The following is a 24856-nucleotide window of genomic DNA, read 5'->3' on the forward strand; positions in this document are numbered from 1 at the left end:
TTTATATTTATATGTAAAACTTGGATTCCCTATTGTGGCCCCGCCCTACCCCCGGGGGTCATGATTTTAACAATTTAATATTTACACTACCTCAGGATGCTTTCGTATAAGTTTCAGCTCTTCTGGCCCAGTGGTTCTTGAGAAGAAGATTTTTTAATGACCCCACCCTAGTTTTTTTTATTTTCTTGATTATCTCCCCTTGGAAGGGGTCTTGGCCCTTGGTTTTAACAATTTACATTTCCCTTTACCCAAGGATGCTTTGTACCAAGTTTGGTTAAAATTGGCCCAGTGGTTCTTGAGAAGAAGTTGAAAATATGAAAAGTTTACAGACGGACGGACGACGGACAACGGGTGATCAGAAAAGCTCACTTGAGCTTTCAGCTCAGGTGAGCTAAAAACTACAAATATGTTTTCGTTAGATTAATATGTTTTGAATCTGTGAATACTAGTATATGAAATATGGAAAACAACAAAAACAGATGCTTTAAGTTCTTAAGAGAAATTAGTAAAATACTAGCATGGAATATATGGAGATAATGAACAGTATTCAAGCCCAAAAGTCCATAAAACAATTCAAAACATCAGAGGTGGGATCGGGTGCTATGAAGGAGTGAACATTCCCTGTCGACAGGCCACACGCGACCCCATATCCCAGTGATCTTGAAATGAAATATAGCATAGAATCTGAAGTTCTTGTATAAGGATATTTACTAGGAAAAAACATTACCCAGCAACAAAGTCTTATAATAAACGTAATAATAATAATAATAATAAACGTAATAAGTTTCTCAATCGTCGAGTTCCCTAACTTATGTAGCAATTCATATCACCTGCACATGGACTCGTTGACTCTCAGTTGATTCGATACACAAAAGTATGCTCTGCATATGAACAAAACTAAAAACAAATCAAGACATTGAAGAAAAAAAAAACAATTGACGAATCAAGAATATAAACAGTCTCGTCTGAAGTCATTGACAAGTTCTCTGGAACCTTGTCATAAAATGTAATTTTTCATTTTAGTCAAAACTTAATGAAGTTTCATACTAATTGGTAGGCTCTTATTTATACACTGATCATGACGAGGAGCACAAGCCGGTGTGACCTGTCGGCAGGTAATACCCACTATTCCACGACACCTGATTCCACCTCTGATGTTTTAAAAATCTGTGTTTTCTCTGCTCCTGATTTGTTTTTTATGGATTTATGAGCTTGAATGCTGTTTGTTATCTCGATATTTCATTTCCATTAAAGGAGAAAGTTCTATTTTCAAAAGACAATTTAGGATTACATGCAATGTTTTACATAATCTTGATATGTTATGGTATATTTTCAGTATCAAATATATTCCAAAGATAGTAAGTAAGTATGACCAAATTACAAGTAGAATGACAGGAAAAAAATGTAGAGGAGTAAGATAGACAAAAACAAAATATGACTTCTTTAAAACAGCAATGTTCTGTAGTCCAGATATGCTATTTCAAGTCAATAGCTACAGTTATCGAACCCTGTAAAGGTTGTGCAAACAATTGTATTGTTAAGTCTTTTTTGGCGAGCTTGAAAACTGTTACTTTCCTTTGAATCAGAGATAGTTTATGTCTGTTTTAAGCAATATTAATCTTCACAAGATTTAGATAAAGATTTTGGAGGGTGTTTTGGCTGCGTATTTATCTTGGTAAAAAGATGAAAAATAAAGATAGTGACTCTTATTTGACTTTTAGGACTTAGCCATCCATATATTTTCTCTTGTTACCAACGAAAACCGAACATCATATAAATTCAATATCCAATTTAAGAAAAATAAATCAAAGCATAATCCTTTGGTGCCTTGATTTTAGTTATTTGCACTTTTTTCAAGGTAATGTAAGATGTGTTATTCCAATTCTGGTTGCTTAACAAGTCAGTTGGCAATACTGAAAAAAAAAATTTATTATTCTAATCTCAGCTGGTGCATGTATATATAAGGTATGGAGCATTCTTTCGTGAAAGTTCCAAGAAATCAGCTAAAGGTGAGCATAATTAAACATATTCTATTTTCTTTTTCGTTTTTTACAGTTGTACTTTAAATAATAAAAGTTTAATTTGATTCCAAAAGCCCCTTTTTCATTAATGGAAGTAGAAAGGGAAGAGGGGGTAAAATCATGGAAATGCAAGTAAAGATGTCCCAGATATAGATGGATATTTATTGATGAAAGGACAGAAAATAGATATTTTAAAAGATTGAATTAATCAATGCACATTTTTATATCATCGCGATTTGGTTTGCCATTTTAATTTTGCTACGATTCTCAAAAAAAAAAATGACCCTCTCATACTACTGCATGTGTTATTATTTTTCTTAAATAAAAATTTTAAAATATCTTTACAGATGAATTTGCATAACAGTGGACTGTTCCTTGTTCTTCTGGTCATAGTAACATGCGTTCTAGGTAAATTATTTAAATTGTTACGAAAATTAAGTTGTTTTATAACAATGAAACAATGCTAAGGTAATTTTTACACGAAATGAATTTAGACAAGTTAGCATTCATACCCTGTTAAATGTTGTCCTCCTAAAAGATGGTTGTTGATATTTTTCTACGTTTATTTTAACAACAATTTTTTATGATAATCGAACGTGGTTACCTAAACTTTTCCATCGTCAATCTCTCTTATTTGTATATCAATATACCCTTATCACCTGCGTGTCTCCCAGTTGATTCGAAACACAAGAGCATGGTTTAGGCATGAACAATTTCTAAAACATGGCAAGATTTTGACAAACACGTTGATAAAACAAGCAATATTAATCTGAGAATATTGCTGTAGTAATATAAGTATCCTACCTACAAGGCACATTGCAGTTTTGACCGGTCGACAGGGGATGCTTTCTCATTCATGACACCTGGGTTTCAAGAGATCCATATTTGCCTTGTTCTAAAAGTGTATTGTTTCAATGAACTTTTTAGCTAACAAAATTAATGTTCAATATCTCTATTTTTTTTATCAAGAAATTTTAGTTACCCTCACCCCAACCCTTTTAAAAAATGAAATGACTTCTTACTCAATTTCTTGTTTGCTGAAAAAAACAACCTTCTTTGATTGAGAGCAAATCCTGGAAATATTATCTAAAATTACCAGAGTAAAATTGATCACTTCATTAAATGTCTCTGAGTAAAGTTTTACGGTTAAATGTCGAAGTTTCAAAGTATTTACTAAAGCCATTTTTAAAATATTGTTTTGTAATGTTAATAAACTTTTCAAAAGGGTTCAGATTTTTTAGCTTCTCGGAGAGTAAATAAAAAAAATGTATGGAGTAGTTTAAGATTATGTAGTATTACCATATTGACTTGAGACAATCTGAAAAGAAACATATAACATCTATAATTATTATACTTCCATGTTAAATACTAAAATCTGATTGGTTTAGACGCAGTTAACAATCCGTTCTATTACCCTCAGCCTTAGCAACGCATGTGACAACGGGTAACACAACGGTAATGCCACATGCGTGGATATTATGCGCGTACGGTTCACCGTAGAATTCTCAAAACGTCAGTTGCGCGTTTGAAAGAACTGGAACAAACTTGACGTCAATAAAAGCTTGCGTCCGATGTAGCTTACTTGAAAACAACAAACGACAGACGAAACATGCTTGCGAGTGCAGAAATAACGAAACTTTATATGATTAAAGACTCTTAGAGTATCAAACAAACAATAAAAAGGTCAGTAAATCTTTTTAGAAGTAGCGAGGAGTTTGAAAGCTTTCTAAACGTGAACGTAAAGATGATCGATGATTTTTTTTGCTGACTTAATTTAAGAAGACATTCAGTATAATAAAATAAATGGTGCCTGTTTGGGAGGGTAACAGTTGAAATTGCCACCCCATTGTCAACCAAAGCGTAAGGGGAGGTTGACAATAGTTTTCCTTGGGGTGTCAATTTCAACTGTTACCCTCCAAAACAGGCACCATTTATATATTAGATTTTCTGAACTGAAAAAAGAAGAATTCATATTTTGATAGAAGAATTCATATTTTTATTCAGAAAGGAACGAAGGATCTAATGCTACAACTCCAGTACCTGCTTCTACAACCACGACTACAGCAAGACATACAATGACTACACCAAGAAATAGAAGCACAACTAGGACATATTATACAACCACCACAAATAATACTGCCGGTCAGAGAGGAGCTGGTTCTAAACTGATGTTTTCGAAGTTGTCCCTCATATTCATGTCTGTGATCGGAGTTTGTGTAATGAAGTTTGTGTGAGGACTATCGAAGCTAGCTTCTTCTTTGTAGAGTTTTTTTGTTTTGATTATGCCTTATGAAGTGATCATAAAAAACTCGTGTTTATGTCTTTAACCAAGTACTAGTATTTATTTTTTCTGTAAAGAATTTATGAAATAAATTTTATTTTGACGTGCACATAACGCTTATCGTTATTCTCCCTTACTTGAGTAGCAAAATACGTTTATAGCCTGCATATGGAGTTAATGTTTTGCAGTTGATTCGATACGAAAGATCATACTCTACGTACATGTATTGATAAATCCTAAAATGAGGCAAACTATTGACAAAAAAGTTGATGTACCCATGATATCAACAATATCTCGTTTGATGTCATCATTTTGCAAGTTTAATAGTCGATGAAATGACCTTGTCAGCAAATACAACCAACCTTTAATTTAAATGCTGATAGACACTTTTCATACTAATTGTTTGACATTATTTACGCACTGAATTGCCCAAGGATTTATATCAATCTTGACAAAGAGTACACGGCGGCTGAGACAAGTCGACAGGGAATGTTCAATCCTCCATGGCCCCTTATCTCAAGTGTGGTGTTTTTGGAGGTCGGTGTTTGCTCTCCTCCCGATTTATATTGTTTGAATTGAGTTTTAGCTTAATTATTATTTTTGTTAAATTCAGCTTATATGTTAATTTATAACTGTAATTAATCAACACAAAGAGCTCACTGCGGTGTGCTCCGTTTATGGGGAATGCATCCTCCTTCATGGTACCTGATTTCACCTAAGTTATTTTTAGAAGTTCGTATTCTTGCCAAGCTTTTATTTTGTACAAGTATTGCTAATACCATTTATGGGTTTGATAAATATTTGTATCTGCAACTTTTCATTGATAAATACAACCATACCGAAAAAAATTTTATTAAGTTTCTTTATTCTAGTTACATGTATTGTAACTTTTGCAAATTTTTGTCCTTCTGTAGCACCTACCTCATATACAACATACAAACAAAGTGTTTATCATCTTTGTTTGAAATATAATCGTTATTTATTGTCTTTATTGTCTTTGTTCTAAATGGAGTTGTGCTTTAAAGGGGCATAGACACAGATTCAGATGAAAATTTCATTTTTGATTTGTATATATATAAAACAGTTAACTTGTGTATTTTGAATGATGTACCAAAATTTGAATGCTAGAGGTTTTGTTACAAGCGAGATACCGAAGATAGAAGTCTTTATTATGTAAACAAGGCACGAGTCTTATATTTGTTTACAAATAATATAAAGTAAATAAAATACCATTTATTTGACAAAATAACTTGTGGAAACGAGATAAACTCATTCAATATGTTCATAAATAATTTTATGAATAAAAAAAATCCACATTAGATAGAAACTTACACCAATACAACACACATGTAAACAATAACAGGACTCGAGCTTTGTTTACATAATAACAACATCTTTCCTCTGTCTCTCGTTTGTAACACAACTTCTAACTTTCAAAATTTGGTAAATCATTAAAAATACATAAGTTTACTATTTTATATATAAAAATTAAAATAAAATTTTCATCTGAATCTGTGTCTATGCCCCTTTAAAGGAATAATTTTGTGTACAGTACTTCATAACAAATCCTTTGTAAAATTTACATATACACGTTTTATATTTCTTAATACAACCGTTATATTGTCAAGACAGAAAGAAACTATGTAATCTCTAAGATTACATATGCAGGTGTAGTTTTATTTTGTTTTAAATCAAAAGTAGAATTAAATTTTTGTAACATATCTCCACATCAACACAGCAATATAAGCATTATACTTGACAAAAGCGTATATCAAATTTTGTCTCCTACTGTTACTTACATTCTTTTGTGTATTTAGAAATAATTCATCGTGTATGACATTTTCCCATTCTAAAAAGAAGGGCATGAGATGTCAAGAACGAAAAACATGTTCCCAGGACTTATTAGTAAGGTATTTCCATCCTCCTGTGACGTCATAGGTTTTCGCAAAATCTGTTATTATGAATGAAACATATGGAGACAACGAACAGTTTCAAAATCAGTAGTCCATTTTTAATTCATATTCATGATACCCAATGAAAGTACAATGAATATTTTTGGACGAATGCTTTTCAATACTAGTAGGTGAATTATAAAGTATTGTTCAGTAAAAGAATTTAAAATTGAATATTTTCTTTATTTAATCGATCTTTAAAAGAATTTGATAAATGCAACAACTCTCTCCTTTCATTTATCTTCATTCAGTATACATTATTGAACTTCTAATGACCAATTTAACACAATTCTAAAAAGAGAAGAAACAAATATCATAGAACTTTCACCATCAGGAATATTTATTTGAACCAGTTTTTATAATTTTTATCACACTTTTGCAAAAAATAGAAAGATGAAGTTTTGTGCAAGCAGTTGAATATACCTGTCAAGACAGAAGATTTTTAGAAAAAAACTTCTTAGGATCAATAGAAATTGACCATCGCACATTTATAAATGTACATATATACAAGATATATATAATAAAACATGGCCATAAAATGTGGCATCACAGGTGGACAAAATGATATATATACACGAATGGTAAAATTTTTATTTGTTGGAACCAGGTTAACAACTATGAATATGTTCGCGAACGATTTTGACAACAAAATTGTACTAAAATTGTAATTGTATTATGCCCTTTTTATCAGGCGATTTAAATACAGAAATAAGGTACCGGGGTATATTTTTTCAAACATCTATTGTGATATCAATACGAGTTGGACACGTGATCAAATTCCACAAACCATTATCTGACACACGACTTTATAAAATATCCTTGTTTGATATTCTATTCAATTTATGGATTTAGCAAATGTGTTGTCGACAATATTGTAAAATGTTGATATTCTGAATTTTGTTTTTATTTGTAGATGTCGTTCTATATAATTATACTGACTACTGAACATTCAATAATGTTTATAATGAGGAAGCAAATAATAATGATATAAATATCTGGATAAAATGTAAGTGAGATAAACGAAAAAAATCACTCAAAACACTTAAGCCAATGTTTTAATATTTTTCAATCTCGCAGCACAAATAAACGTAATCCCACCTGTCACTCAAAAGAAAGAAAAGGACATTTGATGACCAAGTATTGAGATTACGAAAAGACGGAAGGTACATTGAAGCTCTTTGATTGGTTGTTAGGACATGGAAATTAGTATGTAATTCAATACGTAACCAGAAAATTAATAGAAAAGCAGATAAACTGAAAAGATTTCTTTCAAAGGTAGGTTCGAACCTAAAATATTCTCATTTCCAAATTTTCTTCAATATTATATGACCAATAATTTATAATAAATCTGCTGAATTGCTTCTGATATCCTTAAAAGAAGGAATCGAAGGATTTTGTAATCATTGCTTTACACCTATATTTAATTAACAAAAGCAATTTTCAAACGTACATGCATTATGTTCCTAAAAGAAAAAAAGAAGAGTTTTTCAATTCGCATATGTATCTTTTATGATGAATACCCGCTATATCTTTTTTTCGTCAAAAAAACTTTCTAAAAGCACATTTAATACACCTAAAACATTTTTTTGGTCTTTTTAATTACAGATGTCAGTCAAGGGATTGATGAGTGTCATTTTTCTTGTCCTTTTAGTTTCCTTGGTAGTCAGTGCTGGTGTGTATATAAACATTTTTCTTGTAAAACAATTTTCTAAATTCAAAATAATTCGAACGCTTTTCGGTAATAAGTTTATTCATTGGCTTTATTTTACTATAGCCGCTCATGATCGGAAACATGTACAAAGGCGAGAAGCTACCACCAATACTACAGCAGCGGGTCATACCACCTCACGGCCTCAAAACGGAGCAGGTGCTTTTATACCATTCCTGACTATTTCCTGGACAATGGGCTTGACATTCTTTGTTGGCTTGTTACTTCGAATGTAATCCTAAATGAACAATTTGATGTTCAATTTACAAAAACTGGTCCATTTTAATGCGACATTTTACTATATCTTATCATATGATATGTCTACTACTTTACCAAATTATTCAACAAATATACGAGCATATTAAATTCTTAATCATGGTTCATGTAAGCAAACGATTAGTGTCTTTTACTTTTATGGCAACGAAAACAAATTTTTGGAAACGCAAAAAAAAAAAAAATATTTTTAACCAGTCTATCTAGAGACATTAGAATTTTTGAGTTATCGGAATTGAAAATCTCAAAATTCAAATATATAATAAAAGCATAGGCCTTGAATGACAGTACGACACAAACATTCAAACAAAATTTTTGTTATTTATCTTTAGTAGTTTCATCTGAACACCAAGAAAATTTTTTTATAGAAATTTAGAAACATAATATAAAAACTTCAGTCTATTGAATTCCTCCCCTTATATAGTCAGTATCGTGTTCAAATTTCAATTTATGGAACACATTATAAACTTATTGGTCACTTTTACGAAATTGCTTCATGAGAGAATTAAAAAAGAATATTAGCAAATCAATATTTTTTTTAATCCACTTTGACTTACTTTTTTTTTTAAATTTTTAAATTATATTGAATATACATTATTGTTAATATTTCCAAAGTTTCAATTGTTTAAAATTAAAAAAACCCGGAGATTTTTATTTTTAAAAACTTTTAATAAAAAAATAAGTACTGCGTTCTAAAAGAAATTAAAAAACTACACAATCAGAAGAAATGTTTGGGTTTTTTTTTAAAACTTAAATACTTGTCAGAGATAAAAATGATAACATCATTTGAGTTTCTTATTATATACATGTTGTATTTATGCAACAATATTCCTTTTTCACCTGCATACAGAATTTATAACTATCAGTTAATTTCATACAGAAGAGAATTTCTAGATATGAAAAATTTCTTAAACGAGTTGATGAAGCAAGAATATCAGCAATCTCGTTTAAAGTCATATTTTCTTAAGTGCTTTGTTGATACAATGACCTTATCAGCAAATACATTTTATTATTGAGTCAAATATTGACTGACTGTTTTTTCATATTCATTGTTAAGCCATTACCCGATCATGATATGGAGCACACGGCGGGTGTGAGCGATCGGTACCCAAAAGCGTAACAGATGACTGTACACACGGGCGGACATCCCTATCACTATATACCACCTGCTTTTCAAGAGGGCGTATACTTTTCCACTCCTTACTACAATAAGATTTTTTGACCATTGAACGCAGATGTCATAAGGTTTTGGAAGCACCGATTTAAGTTGTGATAAAACTGTGCAAATATACTTGTTGACTTTAATTGTTAATCTTGGCTTTACATAACAAATTCAACTATAAAACTAGGTAAAAATCTATTGCAAAGTATATTTTATTTCACGAAACAAACAATATTATCAATTGAGGTCAACCAGAAACACTCTAAATCTAATTTTGTTTATATTTACTGTAGAAGCAGAAATATTCGCGGAGGATTAAATTTCGTCTATTTCGTTGTTAACAATTATCACCGAAAATAAATCCCCACTCGAAATTTTTATTTGACTATATTTTGCATTGGTTTGATTTCGGAACAACGAAAGTTTATGTCCACGAAATCTCTTTAGATGACTAATGAACGAAATTTTTTGCCCATTTTTTAAAAAATGTGTTGTATGACATCTATGGAGATAACAGAAAGTCTCTATTCTTGATTCAGCAATTTGTCTGTCACTTACCTGGTTTAAGAAGTTGTTCATACGTAGAGAACATAGAGAGGCTCTTGCATATCGAATCAACTGATAGATATATACACCGTATGCAAGTGGTAAATGTTGCTGCATGAATAAGGGAATTTGACGATTATAAGGCTCTGAATCCCAGAAAGATCCTACAAAGATGATAAATTTATTCAGTAAATGTTTCTTGTGTCTATTTCCCTAAGGAAAAATAATATTCTTATAAATTAAAGTTCTTTCTTCAACTTGGGTAGCTTAACATCCAACTTTGCTCTTCAAAGAAATACATGTTTAAACTAAAATGTCGCCATGAGTGAATCTATTATTTAAAATAAAATGCAAAGATCATAATTATAGTAAACAGTAATCAAGCTAAACTATCCAAGAAAACAACATAAGTGCAGTACAAACTTAATTAGATCCCTTAGGAAATCAGTGATTGAATCAGGTGCCTGCGTAAGTAAGCATCATCTGTCCCAATCTATCATACCCGCCATGTGACCTTTGTTGTGCTCTGATAAGCGGCGCTGTAAATACTAATATCATTGCCATATATCATACCCCGGAAGTAGCTTGAACTTAAAGTAAAATTTTGGTTTCCTTTCATATTGTTCATTTTAATTTTGAAATGTCCACTTATGACATTTATTAAAAGAAAAATGTGGAAAATATATAACTCCATTTACAACAGTTCTTTGATCGGGCAGAGGATGGGGACATATACAATTCAAAGAACTTTATTAAAAAAATGAGAGAGAGAGAAAGAGAGAGAGAGAGAGAGAGAGAGAAAGAAAGAAGGTTACGTAGGTTTGAGCACGTAACTGCGCTTTAATATCAATAGCTTTTTTATCTTTTCAGATTTTTTTTTCTAAAACACATTTTAAATCGACATCCATGTAAAACATTTCAAATCACCAAGATTTTGAGTAGAATTGATGTGCACCTAATGAATCCTTCATTAAGTAACTAGATGTGCAAAATTGCACGGATTTAGGATTTGTCAACATGGTTTTGGAGTACGTCTTCTTTCGACAAAATACCTCACTTGTAGCTCATTTCTGCTTTTAAAAAGCATATATCATGTCAAAAAATCTATTCTAGAATAATGGCTTAATATGGTGTCTGAAGGGCTTTAAAATATATATATAAAAAAACTTTTGTACAATTTTCAGAGGAAAATTTTCTATTCACATTTCATTTTTGCCGGTATGCCCTAAGTCGGAGATGATCATGGACATGTTTTTGATTTTTTACTTACTTATGCAGTTTTTAATACTTTTTTCCTCTTATTTGCATACTAAATATTTACAAACCAAAGTTTTGAACCCATAAAGGACTGATTTTTTTTAAAATCAAAATTGAACGGATGACGTATTGGTTAGAACCTTTAGCACTACAGTCGCGGGATTGGGTTCTTACATGTATGTCGCTGGTACATAGAACGTGGTGAACTGCCATTCGGATTAGACCGAGGTCCTGTGTCGCAGTAGCTAGGTGATGGACGAAAAAAAAATAAATAAATAAAATCACCCATTGCTCAAATATCTGCAACATATACTTTTAAAAGTAATTTGGCATGGTTTAAAGATAAATGCATTCTGATTATTATTATTTTTTTGGCTAACCGAATAAGCTTGGAAACAAACACTATAAATTTAAATATTATTTCCTTTATTTCTTATGAAGATCATTGCCATTAATCAGTCCATTAACGACACTAAGCAAGTCACATGCATGTATAGATTTTCTAAACAACGGCTGTTTTATCAGTTATGCATACAATGACTGATACGTCTATTATACAATATTTAACATATTTAATTTTACTTTGAATGTTTTTATACAGATGTAAATATAAACTAGATGCTGTCACGAGACAGTAATACCCGCACTATGGTGTTTGCCTCTAAATATACACTCATTCATATTGGACTTTCCAAGGAAGAAGTCAAAATAATTCTATAATTATCACCGTACATGTATTCGTCAAATTGAACATAAAATTTTCAGATGACCATATCAACTCTGAGCCTCACATATGTATTTTAAAATACTTAATTCATAACCAGTCTGAAATAACAGAATTTAATTAATGATTGAAGTAAATTACTTAATTAGATTCAAATAAATAATTTTCCCATAATTTGGAACTTTTTAAATTTACTTTCTCAACCACATAAAATATTATTTTAGTACAAAGCGTTTTTGATGAATTTATCAAAATGTGCAAACTGATTTTAGTATTTGGTCGGGAAAAAAACCCATTGAAAATACAACCCGATTAATTTGTCAATGCCTATCTCCCCCCCCCCCCCCCCCACACACACACACACTCTCTCTCTCTCACTCTCACATTTTTTAAAAAACATAGTTTAGTTTATTATAATAGTTTGAAATTTGTTCTTGTACTAAACAGTTTTATTTTCTACATTCACATTGGGTTTGCGTCACCCATTATCATATTTATAGATATCACCTCTCGGCACACCTCGGCCAATTCATACTGACAACGGAATCAGCAAAGGTTTGTCGAATGAGATTATTTAGCACATGTATGCTGACGATGCAGTGTGGTCAGTTAAAATCATTTGTGTTTTAATTGGATTATATGGATTATATTTCATGAATTCGTTGTCACGACCTATGACATTCGGTAAGTACAAGATTTAGTATAGATTGCATAAAAATAAATAAATGCAAATGGTTAGGTTGAAGTTCAAAAAGGGTCAACATGGTCAAAGATCATCGCATGCCACAGTCGACAAATTTCACATTGTCAAGTTATCTCCCGTTGCGGACATTCAGTATATAACAGACGCAGATCCAGAATTTTTTTTTCAGAAAGGGGGGGGGGGGTGTCACACCTCAGTCAAAAAAATCAGCCCAAGATTTCCTGAGATGGAAATAAAAAATAATAATAAAAACAATGATGGTGGAGTCCCTGTTTTCTAAGGGGGAGGATGTCCAAAGTCATTTTTATTCTCTACAGTACATATATAGTCTTATTTAAATAACTGCTAATTACAGGGGGGGGGGGGGGGGGGGTCTGATCTCCTTAGCCACTGACTCCCTGTACCTGAAATGACAATTGATCTTATGACTCCATAATAGTAGAAAATTTTTTCATTTGACTATTTATACATATTTTGTTTCCTATGTTTATGTACTTTTGTCTGTCCACGGAAACTTTAACCTTGCCCATATTTTTTAAGTTGATTGGGCTATACACATGGCTTCAATATTTCATAGCTAAATTTCTTTTGGCAAAACCTTTTAATGGGTACCACCAATTTTGACCTCTTGATCTCTTGACCTTGGAGTTTGACCCAATTTTACAAGAAAAATACCTTGAACTTGGCGTAAGTTTTGAACAGGTGGTGCTAGGACTTTCATGCTCTTACATGTGTAATCATTGTGAACTTTCAACAGGTATAATTATTTTTGACCTAGACCTTAGAGTTGAATCCAATTTAACTTTAACCTTGGCAATAACTTTTGAACAGGTGAGGAAGTTCTAGGGATTGCTCCCTTTTTTCACATGTGTATTCCTTGTCACAAGACTTTCCCTTTGATACCAACAATTTAGACCCTTTGACCTTGACCTTGGAGTTTGACTTACATTTGAGAAACTTCAACCTTTGCCAAAAGCTGCCAAAACAGTTGCTGTCACAACAAACAAACAAATTACTAAAAAAAAACACAGAATACATGTACATATTTTATATTCAACAGATATACATCTGGTCATATCTCTAGTTCTCCCTTGAATGAGACATGGTGATATAAATTTTAAAAAATAATTATAAGAGTTGAAAAGGTTGTGCATATTGAAATATACTAAGCTCTGCGGATGAATTAGATATACCAGTTTAGCTTTATTTTGCTACCCAAAGCACCTTGATTAACTATTTATAAGCATACTGTTTTCTGAAATGTACAGATTTCTGTTGTCCATCTGTTTATCTGCAAACTTTTCACATCAACTTCTTAAGAACCACTGGGCTAATTTCAACCAATTTACATTTAAATATGCAGGGTACTTTTTAAGCGCCCGGATCGATAGATCCCGGGCGTATATTGTTTTTGTCCTGTCTGTTTGTCTGTTTGTCTGTTTATCTGTTTGTCTGTTTGTCAACTTTAACCTTGGCCATAACTTTTGAACAATAAGGGATAGAGACTTCATATTTGGTAAGCATACTCCACTAATAATGTCCTTTCAAATGACTTCAAGGTCAATGACGTTGTGACCTTGACTAAGACTTCTATGCTAAAAATAGCTTTTTCCACTGTTTGTCATAACTTTTGAACCATAGGAGATAGGGACTTCATATTTGGTATGCATACTCCACTAATAGAGTCCTTTCAAATGACATCAAGGTCAATGATCTTGTGACCTTGACTGTGACCTATATGCTAAAAATAGCTTTTTACACTTTTTGCCATAACTTTTGAACCATCAGAGATAAGGACTTCATATTTGGTATGCATACTCCACCGATTAAGTTCTTTCAAATGACACCATGGTCAATGACTTTGTGACCTTGACTGTGACCTATATTCTAAAAATAGCTTTTTCCACTGTTTGTCATAACTTTTGAACCATAGGAGATAGGGACTTCATATTTGGTATGCATACTCCACCGATAAAGTCCTTTCAAACGACGGCAAGGTCAATGATCTTGTGACCTTGACTGTGACGGATATGCTAAAAATAGCTCTTTACACTTTTTGCCACAACTTTTGAACCATAGGAGATAGGGACTTCATATTTAGTACGCATACTCCACTGATTAAGTTTTTTCGAATGACACCATGGTCAATGACCTTGTGACCTTGACTGTGATCAATATGCTAAAAGAAGATTTTTTTAACTTTGTTGCCGCCGGGCGCGTAGTGTTTCACAAACACATCTTGTTCCAACATAAATCTTCTTCTCAAGAACAGCAAAGACATTTATTGTCCCCATTTTTGCTAAAGGTAGGGTACATTAAATCTCATTTGTTTGTCAATCTGCCCATCTGTCACAATAAATTTAACCTTGGTCATCATGGTCGTATATTTTGAATGAGAAGAGGTAGGACTTTTATATTAAACATGTGTATTAGTATTAAATGGGACAATACCATTCTACATACACTATGATTTTCATTACCCATGATCTTGAAGTTTGACCTAATTTCCTTAAAAAAATTAATTGCTTTGAATTGATCATTTTGAAAGATAAATGAAAGGGCATTCATATTACCTGTGATAAGACCTTCCAAAATGTATCATGACTTTTTGACTCTGTGACCTTGACCTTGAAGTTTAACTTAGTTTTCATTAATGTTGTATTTCCTTTTCATTGAGAAGAGGTTTGACTTTCACATTTCAAGTGAACATTACCCATAACAAGAGGCTCCCAACATGCTATGATTTTTTACCCCTTGACCTTGATGTTTTAACAAAATTTCAAAAGAGAGAATCTCCCAAAAGATGATAAGACCACAACAAAAAAGGAGTTTAATTAGGGAAGACTGGGCTTTTTCCATAAAAAACGTCATTTTTCAACCCTCATTTGACCCCCCGGGCAAAATCAAAATTCCGAAACCTAACTGCACATCTACATGACCCAACTAACCATCTCCCAAAGATGATTAGGATGCTGAATAAAATGTAAGAGGGGTTCAGGGAAGATGGGGCTTTTTCCATAAAAAACATCATTTTTCGACCCTTATTTGACCCCCCGGGGCAAAATCAAAACTCCGAAACCTAACTGCACATCTGCATGACCCCACCAACCATCTCCCAAAAGATGATTAGGCTGCTGAATAAAATGTAAGAGGAGTTCAGGGAAGATGGGGCTTTTTGCATAAAAAACGTCATTTTTCGACCCCCATTTGACCCCCCGGGGCAAAATCAAAATTCCAAAACCTTACTGCACATCTACATGATCCCACCAACCATCTTCCAAAAGATGATTAGGCTGCTGAATAAAATGTAAGAGGAGTTCAGGGAAGACTGGGCTTTTTGCATAAAAAACGTCATTTTTCGACCCCCATTTGACCCCCCGGAGCAAAATCGAAATTCCAAAACCTTACTGCACATCTACATGACCCCACCAACCATCTCCCAAAAGATGATTGGGCTACTGAGTAAAATGTAAGAGGAGTTCAGGGAAGACGGAGCTTTTTGCTTAAAAAACGTCATTTTTCGACCCCCATTTGACCCCCTGGGGCAAAATCAAAATTCCGAAAGCTTACTGCACATCTACATGACCCCGCCAACCATCTCCCAAAAGCTGGTTAGGCTACTGAGTAAAATGTAGAAGGAGTTCAGGGAAGACAGGGCTTTTTGGACAAAAAACGTCATTTTTCGACCCCCATTTGACCCCCTGGGGCAAAATCGAAATTCCAAAACCTTACTGCACATCTACATGACCCCACCAACCATCTCCCAAAAGATGATTGGGCTACTGAGTAAAATGTAGAAGGAGTTCAGGGAAGACGGAGCTTTTTGCTTAAAAACGTCATTTTTCGACCCCCATTTGACCCCCTGGGGCAAAATCAAAATTCCGAAAGCTTACTGCACATCTACATGACCCCACCAACCATCTCCCAAAAGCTGGTTAGGCTACTGAGTAAAATGTATTAGGAGTTCAGGGAAGACGGGGCTTTTTGGACAAAAAACGTCATTTTTCGACCCCCATTTGACCCCCCGGGGCAAAATCGAAATTCCAAAACCTTACTGCACATCTACATGACCCCATCAACCATCTCCAAAAAGCTGGTTAGGCTACTGAGTAAAATGTAAGAGGAGTTCAGGGAAGACGGAGCTTTTTGCTTAAAAAACGTCATTTTTCGACCCCCATTTAACCCCCTGGGGCAAAATCTAAATTCCGAAAGCTTACTGCACATCTACATGACCCCACCAACCATCTCCCAAAAGCTGGTTAGGCTACTGAGTAAAATGTAGAAGGAGTTCAGGGAAGACGGGGCTTTTTGGACAAAAAACGTCATTTTTCGACCCCCATTTGACCCCCCGGGGCAAAATCGAAATTCCAAAACCTTACTGCACATCTACATGACACCACCAACCATCTACCAAAAGATGATTAGGCTACTGAGTAAAATGTAAGAGGAGTTCAGGGAAGACGGAGCTTTTTGCTTAAAAAACGTCATTTTTCGACCCCCATTTGACCCCCCGGGGCAAAATCAAAATTCCGAAAGCTTACTGCACATCTACATGACCCCACCAACCATCTCCCAAAAGCTGGTTAGGCTACTGAGTAAAATGTAGAAGGAGTTCAGGGAAGACGGGGCTTTTTGGACAAAAAACGTCATTTTTCGACCCCCATTTGACCCCCCGGGGCAAAATCGAAATTCCAAAACCTTACTGCACATCTACATGACCCCACCAACCATCTCCCAAAAGATGATTAGGCTACTGAGTAAAATGTAGAAGGAGTTCAGGGAAGAAAAGTGTGACAGACGGACGGACGGACGGACATGAGTAACAACAATATACCCGAACTTTCTTTAGAAAGTGCGGGTATAACAATAAAATTTCATTCTTTGTTTTCTATTACTGGAATTTACGTAGCAACTATACCAGAAAAAACAATAACTAGCTAACGCTGGTTATGTATTTTTTTGCATCATCTGTGACATTAGTGGAAAATTTGAAATCACAAGATTTTACCAAAATCAACAGCTTAAAAAATTACGACTTTTCAACTTTATACACAACAATTTCCCACAATAAATTAAATTAAGTCCAGGCCTTTTGGTATCATTGACAGCTGCTTTTTTTCAATAAAAATGGAACGAGTAAATTTACTTACCTTGTCATTGGTCATTTGGAAAATTACAAGGGCTGACCAATAAATAATGTCCTGAACTGCATGACATAAAATGCAGATATCATATGACATTAAGCTTGACTTCTTCGCAGTATCGAATCTTTAATGAATTTTTTAACAATTTATGTGACCACTTTTCATCGCATAGTTTCGTTGTGAGTAGCTGGAAAACAAGGGCTATTCAAGACACTGCACTAAAAAATTAATGGTAAAGAATCGGTAAACTAGAGTGAAATTAAACGCTTCATTAAAGCTGCTGTAAAACTCAATAAGAATAAGAAAGAAATATTCATTGAAATATATAAAATTTACGGCAACCAATGTCTGTTTTATGAACAATTGAGCAGGTGGATTTCAATGATAAAAAAAAATATAATGGGCATTAAAAATTTGTACTGTCCTTGCCAACAAAACTTATAACAACTAATGTACTGTGTGCAAAATTTCAACAAATAATCACTGATGATGTATGATTTACTTTGAGACACAAAGTAGTTTGATAGACATTATTTTGGGAGTACTATAGTAGTTCACAATGTTTTAAAGAAACATTTGACAGTAAAAACCCCTAATACTCAAAAGTCACCCTATGTTTGGAAAATGAGTGAAAACGACAGCGTGTAAGAATATCTAAACAATTATTTTAAAATATCAGTAATTGTATTTATCCACGTTTGTTTGAAATTTAAACAAATAATGAAACTTGAATCTATTGCTTAAAACCCTCAAAACAAGATTTACAAAAAGATGTACTTGACAAAAACAGCAAAGGTCTGGGAAGAGCAAAGAATTGCAAGAGCACAAAGACAGATTTATAAGCAATTTTCTTAAACATTAGTGGTCTTGTTGTCCAAATTCGTATTTTGGGAGGCAGTTTAATTTCTGGAAGAGTCTAGAAAGCATTTTTTTTTTACAAAAAATCGAAAGGTCAATGAGAGGAAGGAACCAGAATCAGGAATCCACTACTTTAAATTTCGTCATGACAGCGTCCAAACCCGCACGGCCTGAAGAGTATAGGAGTTTTTGGGATAAACAGAAAGTTTTTTCACATTAACAATATTCGCCAGTTATTTTGCCTTTTGAATTGTTTCATTTTCCAAACTTGAATTAAAAAACTCCTTTTAGAAGGAAGTAACGAGTCCAGGAAATCATAAGATCTGCCATTTTCCAGTACACTAAGGGTCATACCCCAAATGAGTTCTAAAAACAATCAGAAATTGGATAAAAAAAATTTACTCACATGTGTTTGAATTAATAGAGAATATTAAGTTAATTCATTAAGACTAAATCATTGAAAAGCGTCTCTTGCTTCTTTCTGAGCACCGAGGACATTATTTATTGAACAGCCCTCATATTTTGTTAAATGCATTCTGATTGTACACACATGTACTCTGAAGATGACATCAAAAAGATGCTTGAGTTTCTGACAGACAATACATGTATCTACGTGGTTTTTGGAGACCAGATCTTCCAACAATCTATTGGAATTCCCATGAGTACCAATTGACAGACCTATTTTTGTATTTTTGTAACACTTGCGGTGACCTTCAACTCGACATTTCGATATATTGACGATGTATTGTTAATTAACAAATGGTAATTTCCATTCTTGTATGATATATCCCGGTGAACTTGAGAAAAAAAGATACAACAGAGTCTGATACACCTGTTTCATATTTAGATATTTTTCTTCAAAAGACGTTAATGGTAGTCTAACAATCAAACTCTATGATAAACGTGATGGCTTTAACTTTTCAATGGTCAACTTCCCTTACTTAAGTGGAGCAATATACCTTCATCACCTGCATACGGACTTTATATCTCTCAGATGATTTGATACGCAAGAGCATGCTCTAGGTACGTACAATTTCTAAAATTATTGAAAAACAACTTGATGAAGCCAGAATTTCAGCAGTCTCGTTTAAAGTCATCATTTCGTAAGTTCTATGGTCGATACAATGGCCTTGTCAGAAAATACAATTTATCGTTGAGTCAAATGCTGACTGACGTTTTTCAAACTAATTTTTAGTCCCTTATTTAAACATACCGAATTGACGACGGAATTTTTTTCCCGTTATTTATCATAACAAGGAGCACCTGAAGGGGGTGTGACCGGTCGGCAGCGGATGCTCATTCCTCCATGACATATGATCCCACCTAGATGTTTTGAAGGTCCGTGTTTGTTTTGCTTTGCTTATTTTGTATTGTTTTATGGACTTTTGGGCTTGAATACTGTTCGTTATCTCCATATATTTCATTTATCTCTTTTCAGTCCAATAAAATATAAATTGACACATATAAATAACGTCGGATTTTTGTCTCTAATGATGGCTCTCAGTCAATCAAATTGCTATGAATTATTCAATTATTTAATAAAACATTTTGATAATGTGTAGCATTATCGTTTTCTCAAAAGAGCATACTATGATTTTTCCCCTAGAAATGTAATTTTAACGTTGATCGATGACGTCACAACTGAATCAAAACAAAAATTAGGAGATGGGATGTGACTTGTATCCAGATAACTTGTTTAAGAGGTTAAATATTTTCTGCTGGCATATTTTCCATGATGCGCTAGCGCGCATCCTGCAATATGCCAGCAGAGCAATTGCTATTCATAACGCCATGTTCACTAAATAACGTTGTTTATTTCTTAAATGTTTTCTGCTTTTCAATTATCTTTTTGGTGTGTCTAACTTTAAAAATGTTTTATAAAGAATAATATTAGAATCAAATATTGTTCAAAATTGTGCTGTTTTCTTTTCATTTAAGTTTGTTTTGTGTTATTGGGATGATGAGTAATATAATTAATAGATATGAACTCTGTGACTGACTTTTAACAAGAATATTTGCGAAATGGATTTTGTCAATTTGGCGACGTAATATTCATGGCGTACCGAGCATCTTAATTTGGTTACTTGAAATGTGCCGTTGCTACGATTCTGACAAAAAAGCATTAGACTTGATTATTGTAACAAAGCCTTTGTGTGGATAGATACCAGAGGAAAAGTCATACATGATTTTATTCTGAACAAAGGAGAAAGAGAATCTAGAAAGTGAAGGTTAAATCTGTCGCATATGACTATTTAAGCAGAGATCGCGTGTACAGAGTCTTTAGTTTCGGAATTATTTAACAGAGTGCACGGGCAGTATGTATCAAAATCAAAGCTTTAATTTTTTACAAGTTGTATGCTTTTTATCATTATGTAAATTTTAAATAGCTTAAACCATTTCGTAGAATATATGTTTGTTAATCTTCAATTGTATTTTTGATAAAGTCCATCAATTTATTACAACAGGAAATAAAGAAAAATAAAATAAATTTAAAAATTACAATTGTACAATATTTCTGTAAATGTAATTTTAAAATTGATATTTTTAAACCCATCATTAAAACATTTCAATAAACATATTTTAATTCGAAAAACTATTTGTATTTTTGTTGAATTGTTATTTTATACATACAACTCATTATTGGTTATTTTTTCCAGATGAACCATACCATGGCTACATCAGTCATAATTGTGTCAATAATGTTACTTTGTGGTTTGGCACTGTGTAAGTTTAAAGTTTGAAAACATGCATTTCATGTTTTTACAAAGAGTAGAAGTTTATGCCAAATGCTGCAGCTGTTTGTATCAATTTTCATATTTTGAAGCAACTACAGTGAGAACTGCAACAGCCAATCCAACAACGCCTAAAGGGATTGCAGCTACTAACTCGCCCACAACTACATTGCCTACTACATGTACCTTAAAAAACACAACATGTTCTACATCGAGTCATAAACCCACGTCACCAGGAAATCATGCCAAGAGAATCACTACTGAGTTCATATTGAGTGTGATGGTTTCGGCTATCCAAGCGTCTGTTTTTTTCAATTTTGTTTGAAAACAATCCATAAATCCAATGACAACTACACTGCAAGGATAAGTCAAATATAATTGTTGACTAAAGAAGAACCGGTAATCAAAATGGATTGAAATAATCTTATTTATATAATACTTTGATTAATGGGTTATCTTTATTATTTTTTTTAAATCATTAAAATTTCAAATATTTATGTATAAATAAAACTGAAAAAAAAATTAAGATTGTTGTTCTAATTAAATTAAATTATTAACGATTTTTTTCTTTCAAAAAATGTATTTGTTACTCATTAATTGGCCATTGATAAGTGCTGAAATCAAAATATAGATGTTTTTAAACATTGACTAACAAGATTATAACCATGAGGCGAAGAAATCTAATTATGTGTCCACATTGACTGGCAAGATTATTATTGTGAAGTGTGAATAATAATATAGGACAAAATAGTAATATTGTGTACACATTTAACAGACAAGATTATAATAGTTACAGAACAATAATAATAATGTTATAAGAAGCAAGATTTTTAGTATTGGATGAGATAATTATTTTTGGTATAATTATATAAGAAAAAAGAATAATAATGTTGGGGTACCCTACAGCTTCCATATATAAGATATGGAACATGCCATCGTCTTAGTTGAAAGAAATCAGCTAAAGGTTTTTTTGTTGGTTTCTTTACTTTATTTTGATTTCAGTAGTTCCTTTTTATTTTTGGAGGTAGGAATTAGATAGTAAAATTAATAAAGATGGATATTAATTGATGAAAGAATAGAAAATACTGTGAAATAACAAATATTAGTGGGGGTTTAATTTTCGCTGTTTTCGAGGAATGGAGATACCCATGGATTTATGTCCACCACGAAATGTAAATGTCATATGCATTACATCTTAAGATTCTCCTACCACGAAATCAAATTCCCACGAACAATGTTTATTTTTTTTCCTAACCTCGAAAATTTGACCCCAAGATAAAATGTGATATTGCAGCAAGTACCACAGATTGAATTAGTAAATGCATATTTCATATCATCATGCTTTAACTTGGTTTTCTAATTTGGTTTTCTAATTTTGCTACCGTTCTCAAAACTATATGACCCTTTTATACCAGTACATGTATTATGAAATCATTTTTTCATAAAAATGAAATATCTTTTCAGATGAATTCGCAAAAAGTTGAATCCTCATCGTTCTCTTGGTCCTAGTAAAATGCTTTTTAGGTAAAATATTTAAAATGTTTTGGAAAATATAGCTGTTTTATAACAATGAATCAATGCTAAGGTAATTTTATTTTTTACACAATTGAATTATTTAGCATGGTAACGGTTTTCTACCTAATTGACGTAAGCCTCATAAACCTTATTACCGTAAACTTTTCTTTTTATGTTATAAGATATTCTTATCACCTGTATGTCTCCCAGTTGATTCGAAACGCAAAAGTATGCTTTATGTACCAACAATATCTAAAACGACGCAAGCTATTGACAAACACATAAATGAAACAAGGATATCAACATTTTGGCTTTCAAGGAAAGAATTCTCACCATCTATGGTCGATACAATGACATTGTCAGCAAAAATGTCATCATTAAGTCTAATTCTGACTTAAGTTTTTCATACACAATGTTATCCATTATTCACGCACTCAATGGATGATGATTTTTCCTTTTGCCTAGGCATGAAAAGGCACACATGGCGGGTTTTACCGGTCGACATGGGATTCATTTTCCTTCATGACACCTGAATTCTCCACTCTTGTTTTAAGACATCCATATTTGGTCTGCTCCAAATGTATGTTGTTTGAATGTTCTTTTGAGCTTGGAAAATCTCCAAAATATAAATAGTTTGAACATTTCGCTTATCAAAAAAAAAAATTAGTTACATCTACCCCAACTCCATTCCTTTAAAAAAATGATACGGCTTCCTACAGGACAGATTTTCTTGTTAGCTGAATACATACAAGTAGTATAAGGATTCTGGCCGGGGCGGAAGTGACGTCATAACCGGAAGTGGTTTGACCGGAAGTGGCTTAACCGGAAGGCGTCTAGCCCGGCCGGGTCAACTGAGTGCAGTCCTAACCCTTAGCCCTCTAACCCTAACCCTAATCCCTTAACCCTAGGCCCCTAACCCTAACCCCCTAGCCCTAACTAACCCAAACCCCCCTAGCCCTAACCCTAATTCACCTTAAACCTTAACCCTAACCCCCTATCCCCTAACCTAACCTATTCCGTTAAATACGGGGTGTTTACACTGTGTTTACATTGGTACTTTGGTAGTACGATTTTTTGGCAGCGACTCAAAAAAAAAAGAATGTCATTATGACGTCACGCATTCATTCACAGTCTAGACAGCCTAGCCTAACCAGTTCAAACTGGGTTTTTTTACTGAAAGACAATAACAAACCTGGATTTTGTTACTGAAAGACAATAACAACCTGGATTTTTTTTTTTTACTGAAAAACAATAATAAATAACACACACACCAATACAGATTAGAACAAGGGAATTTTATTCGGACCGAGTGCAAAAAATTAGGGTCGTGTGCAAAAATAGTTTGGACTTCTCTTTCTGTAAACTATCTAGTCAGCGAGCTTACCTATGCATTGTGACGTCATAAACTTGGCAGCGACGTCATGTTAGTCCTTCACAAGCCGCGATGGCTGCTTATTTTGACACAATAACACAGACTTTCACAGTGCTTGAGACTTCATCTAATAACAATATGGTCCTATGGATTTCAGTACCAAAACTGATTTTCTACCGTTTTTCTTCCAAGAAAGTTCTGAACAGCTGAATCCTGGATCAGCCTAGATCTTATATCACTGGATTATTTAATGAATATTACTATATTGAGTTACCTGGTTACATGGTAAGTTTTAACAAACTTTTCTTTATACATTTTCTATGAAGGTAATCTTTGTATTTATTCATTATTACTGTGTTATATACCTAATGTTTAGAACATTCATATAAACACTGCCATTGTTTACCCTGAAATACACTAGGACACTAAAAGATCCTCAAAATGTTGATAAATCTTTTTTGCATGAGTTATGATCATATTGTCTCACATTCCTTTTATTGGATCAGTATTCTAAATATTCTTATGAGGAGACTCCTAGCATATCTTATAAAATACTGATACATGCTTTTAAAACAACTAAAGTGATATTCTCAGTTGTTATTTCTAAT

At 33.0% G+C, this 24856-nt stretch overlaps 1 protein-coding gene and 1 long non-coding RNA gene across 2 annotated transcripts; both read left to right on the plus strand.

Annotated features, from left to right (window-relative positions):
- The first annotated feature begins 1903 nt into the window (after positions 1–1903).
- Positions 1904–4267, plus strand: LOC134272006 (uncharacterized). The gene is made up of 3 exons (XM_062754242.1): positions 1904–2009; positions 2369–2429; positions 4026–4267. The coding sequence occupies exons 1-3, from the start codon at positions 1968–1970 to the stop codon at positions 4253–4255; spliced, it is 333 nt and encodes a 110-aa protein (XP_062610226.1). The 5' UTR covers positions 1904–1967; the 3' UTR covers positions 4256–4267.
- Positions 4268–7445: 3178 nt separating this feature from the next.
- LOC134272007 (uncharacterized) lies at positions 7446–8200 on the plus strand. The gene is made up of 3 exons (XR_009993121.1): positions 7446–7529; positions 7860–7926; positions 8029–8200. It is a non-coding gene; the product is annotated as an uncharacterized LOC134272007 (long non-coding RNA).
- The last annotated feature ends 16656 nt before the right edge of the window (positions 8201–24856 follow it).

The sequence above is a fragment of the Saccostrea cucullata genome, unplaced genomic scaffold (genome assembly GCF_032062105.1).
Source record: "Saccostrea cucullata isolate Sc308-1 unplaced genomic scaffold, CSIRO_AGI_Scuc_v1 ctg602, whole genome shotgun sequence".
Taxonomy (NCBI): domain Eukaryota; kingdom Metazoa; phylum Mollusca; class Bivalvia; order Ostreida; family Ostreidae; genus Saccostrea; species Saccostrea cuccullata.

What these genes read in the sequence shown, in the direction of transcription:
- LOC134272006 (XM_062754242.1), top strand. Translation starts at nt 1,968, where the DNA reads ATGGAGCATTCTTTCGTGAAAGTTCCAAGAAATCAGCTAAAG. An exon ending in TTCCAAGAAATCAGCTAAAG is followed by an intron (nt 2,010 to 2,368) that starts GTGAGCATAATT and finishes ATATCTTTACAG; the next exon opens with ATGAATTTGCATAACAGTGG. An exon ending in CATAGTAACATGCGTTCTAG is followed by an intron (nt 2,430 to 4,025) that starts GTAAATTATTTA and finishes ATTTTTATTCAG; the next exon opens with AAAGGAACGAAGGATCTAAT.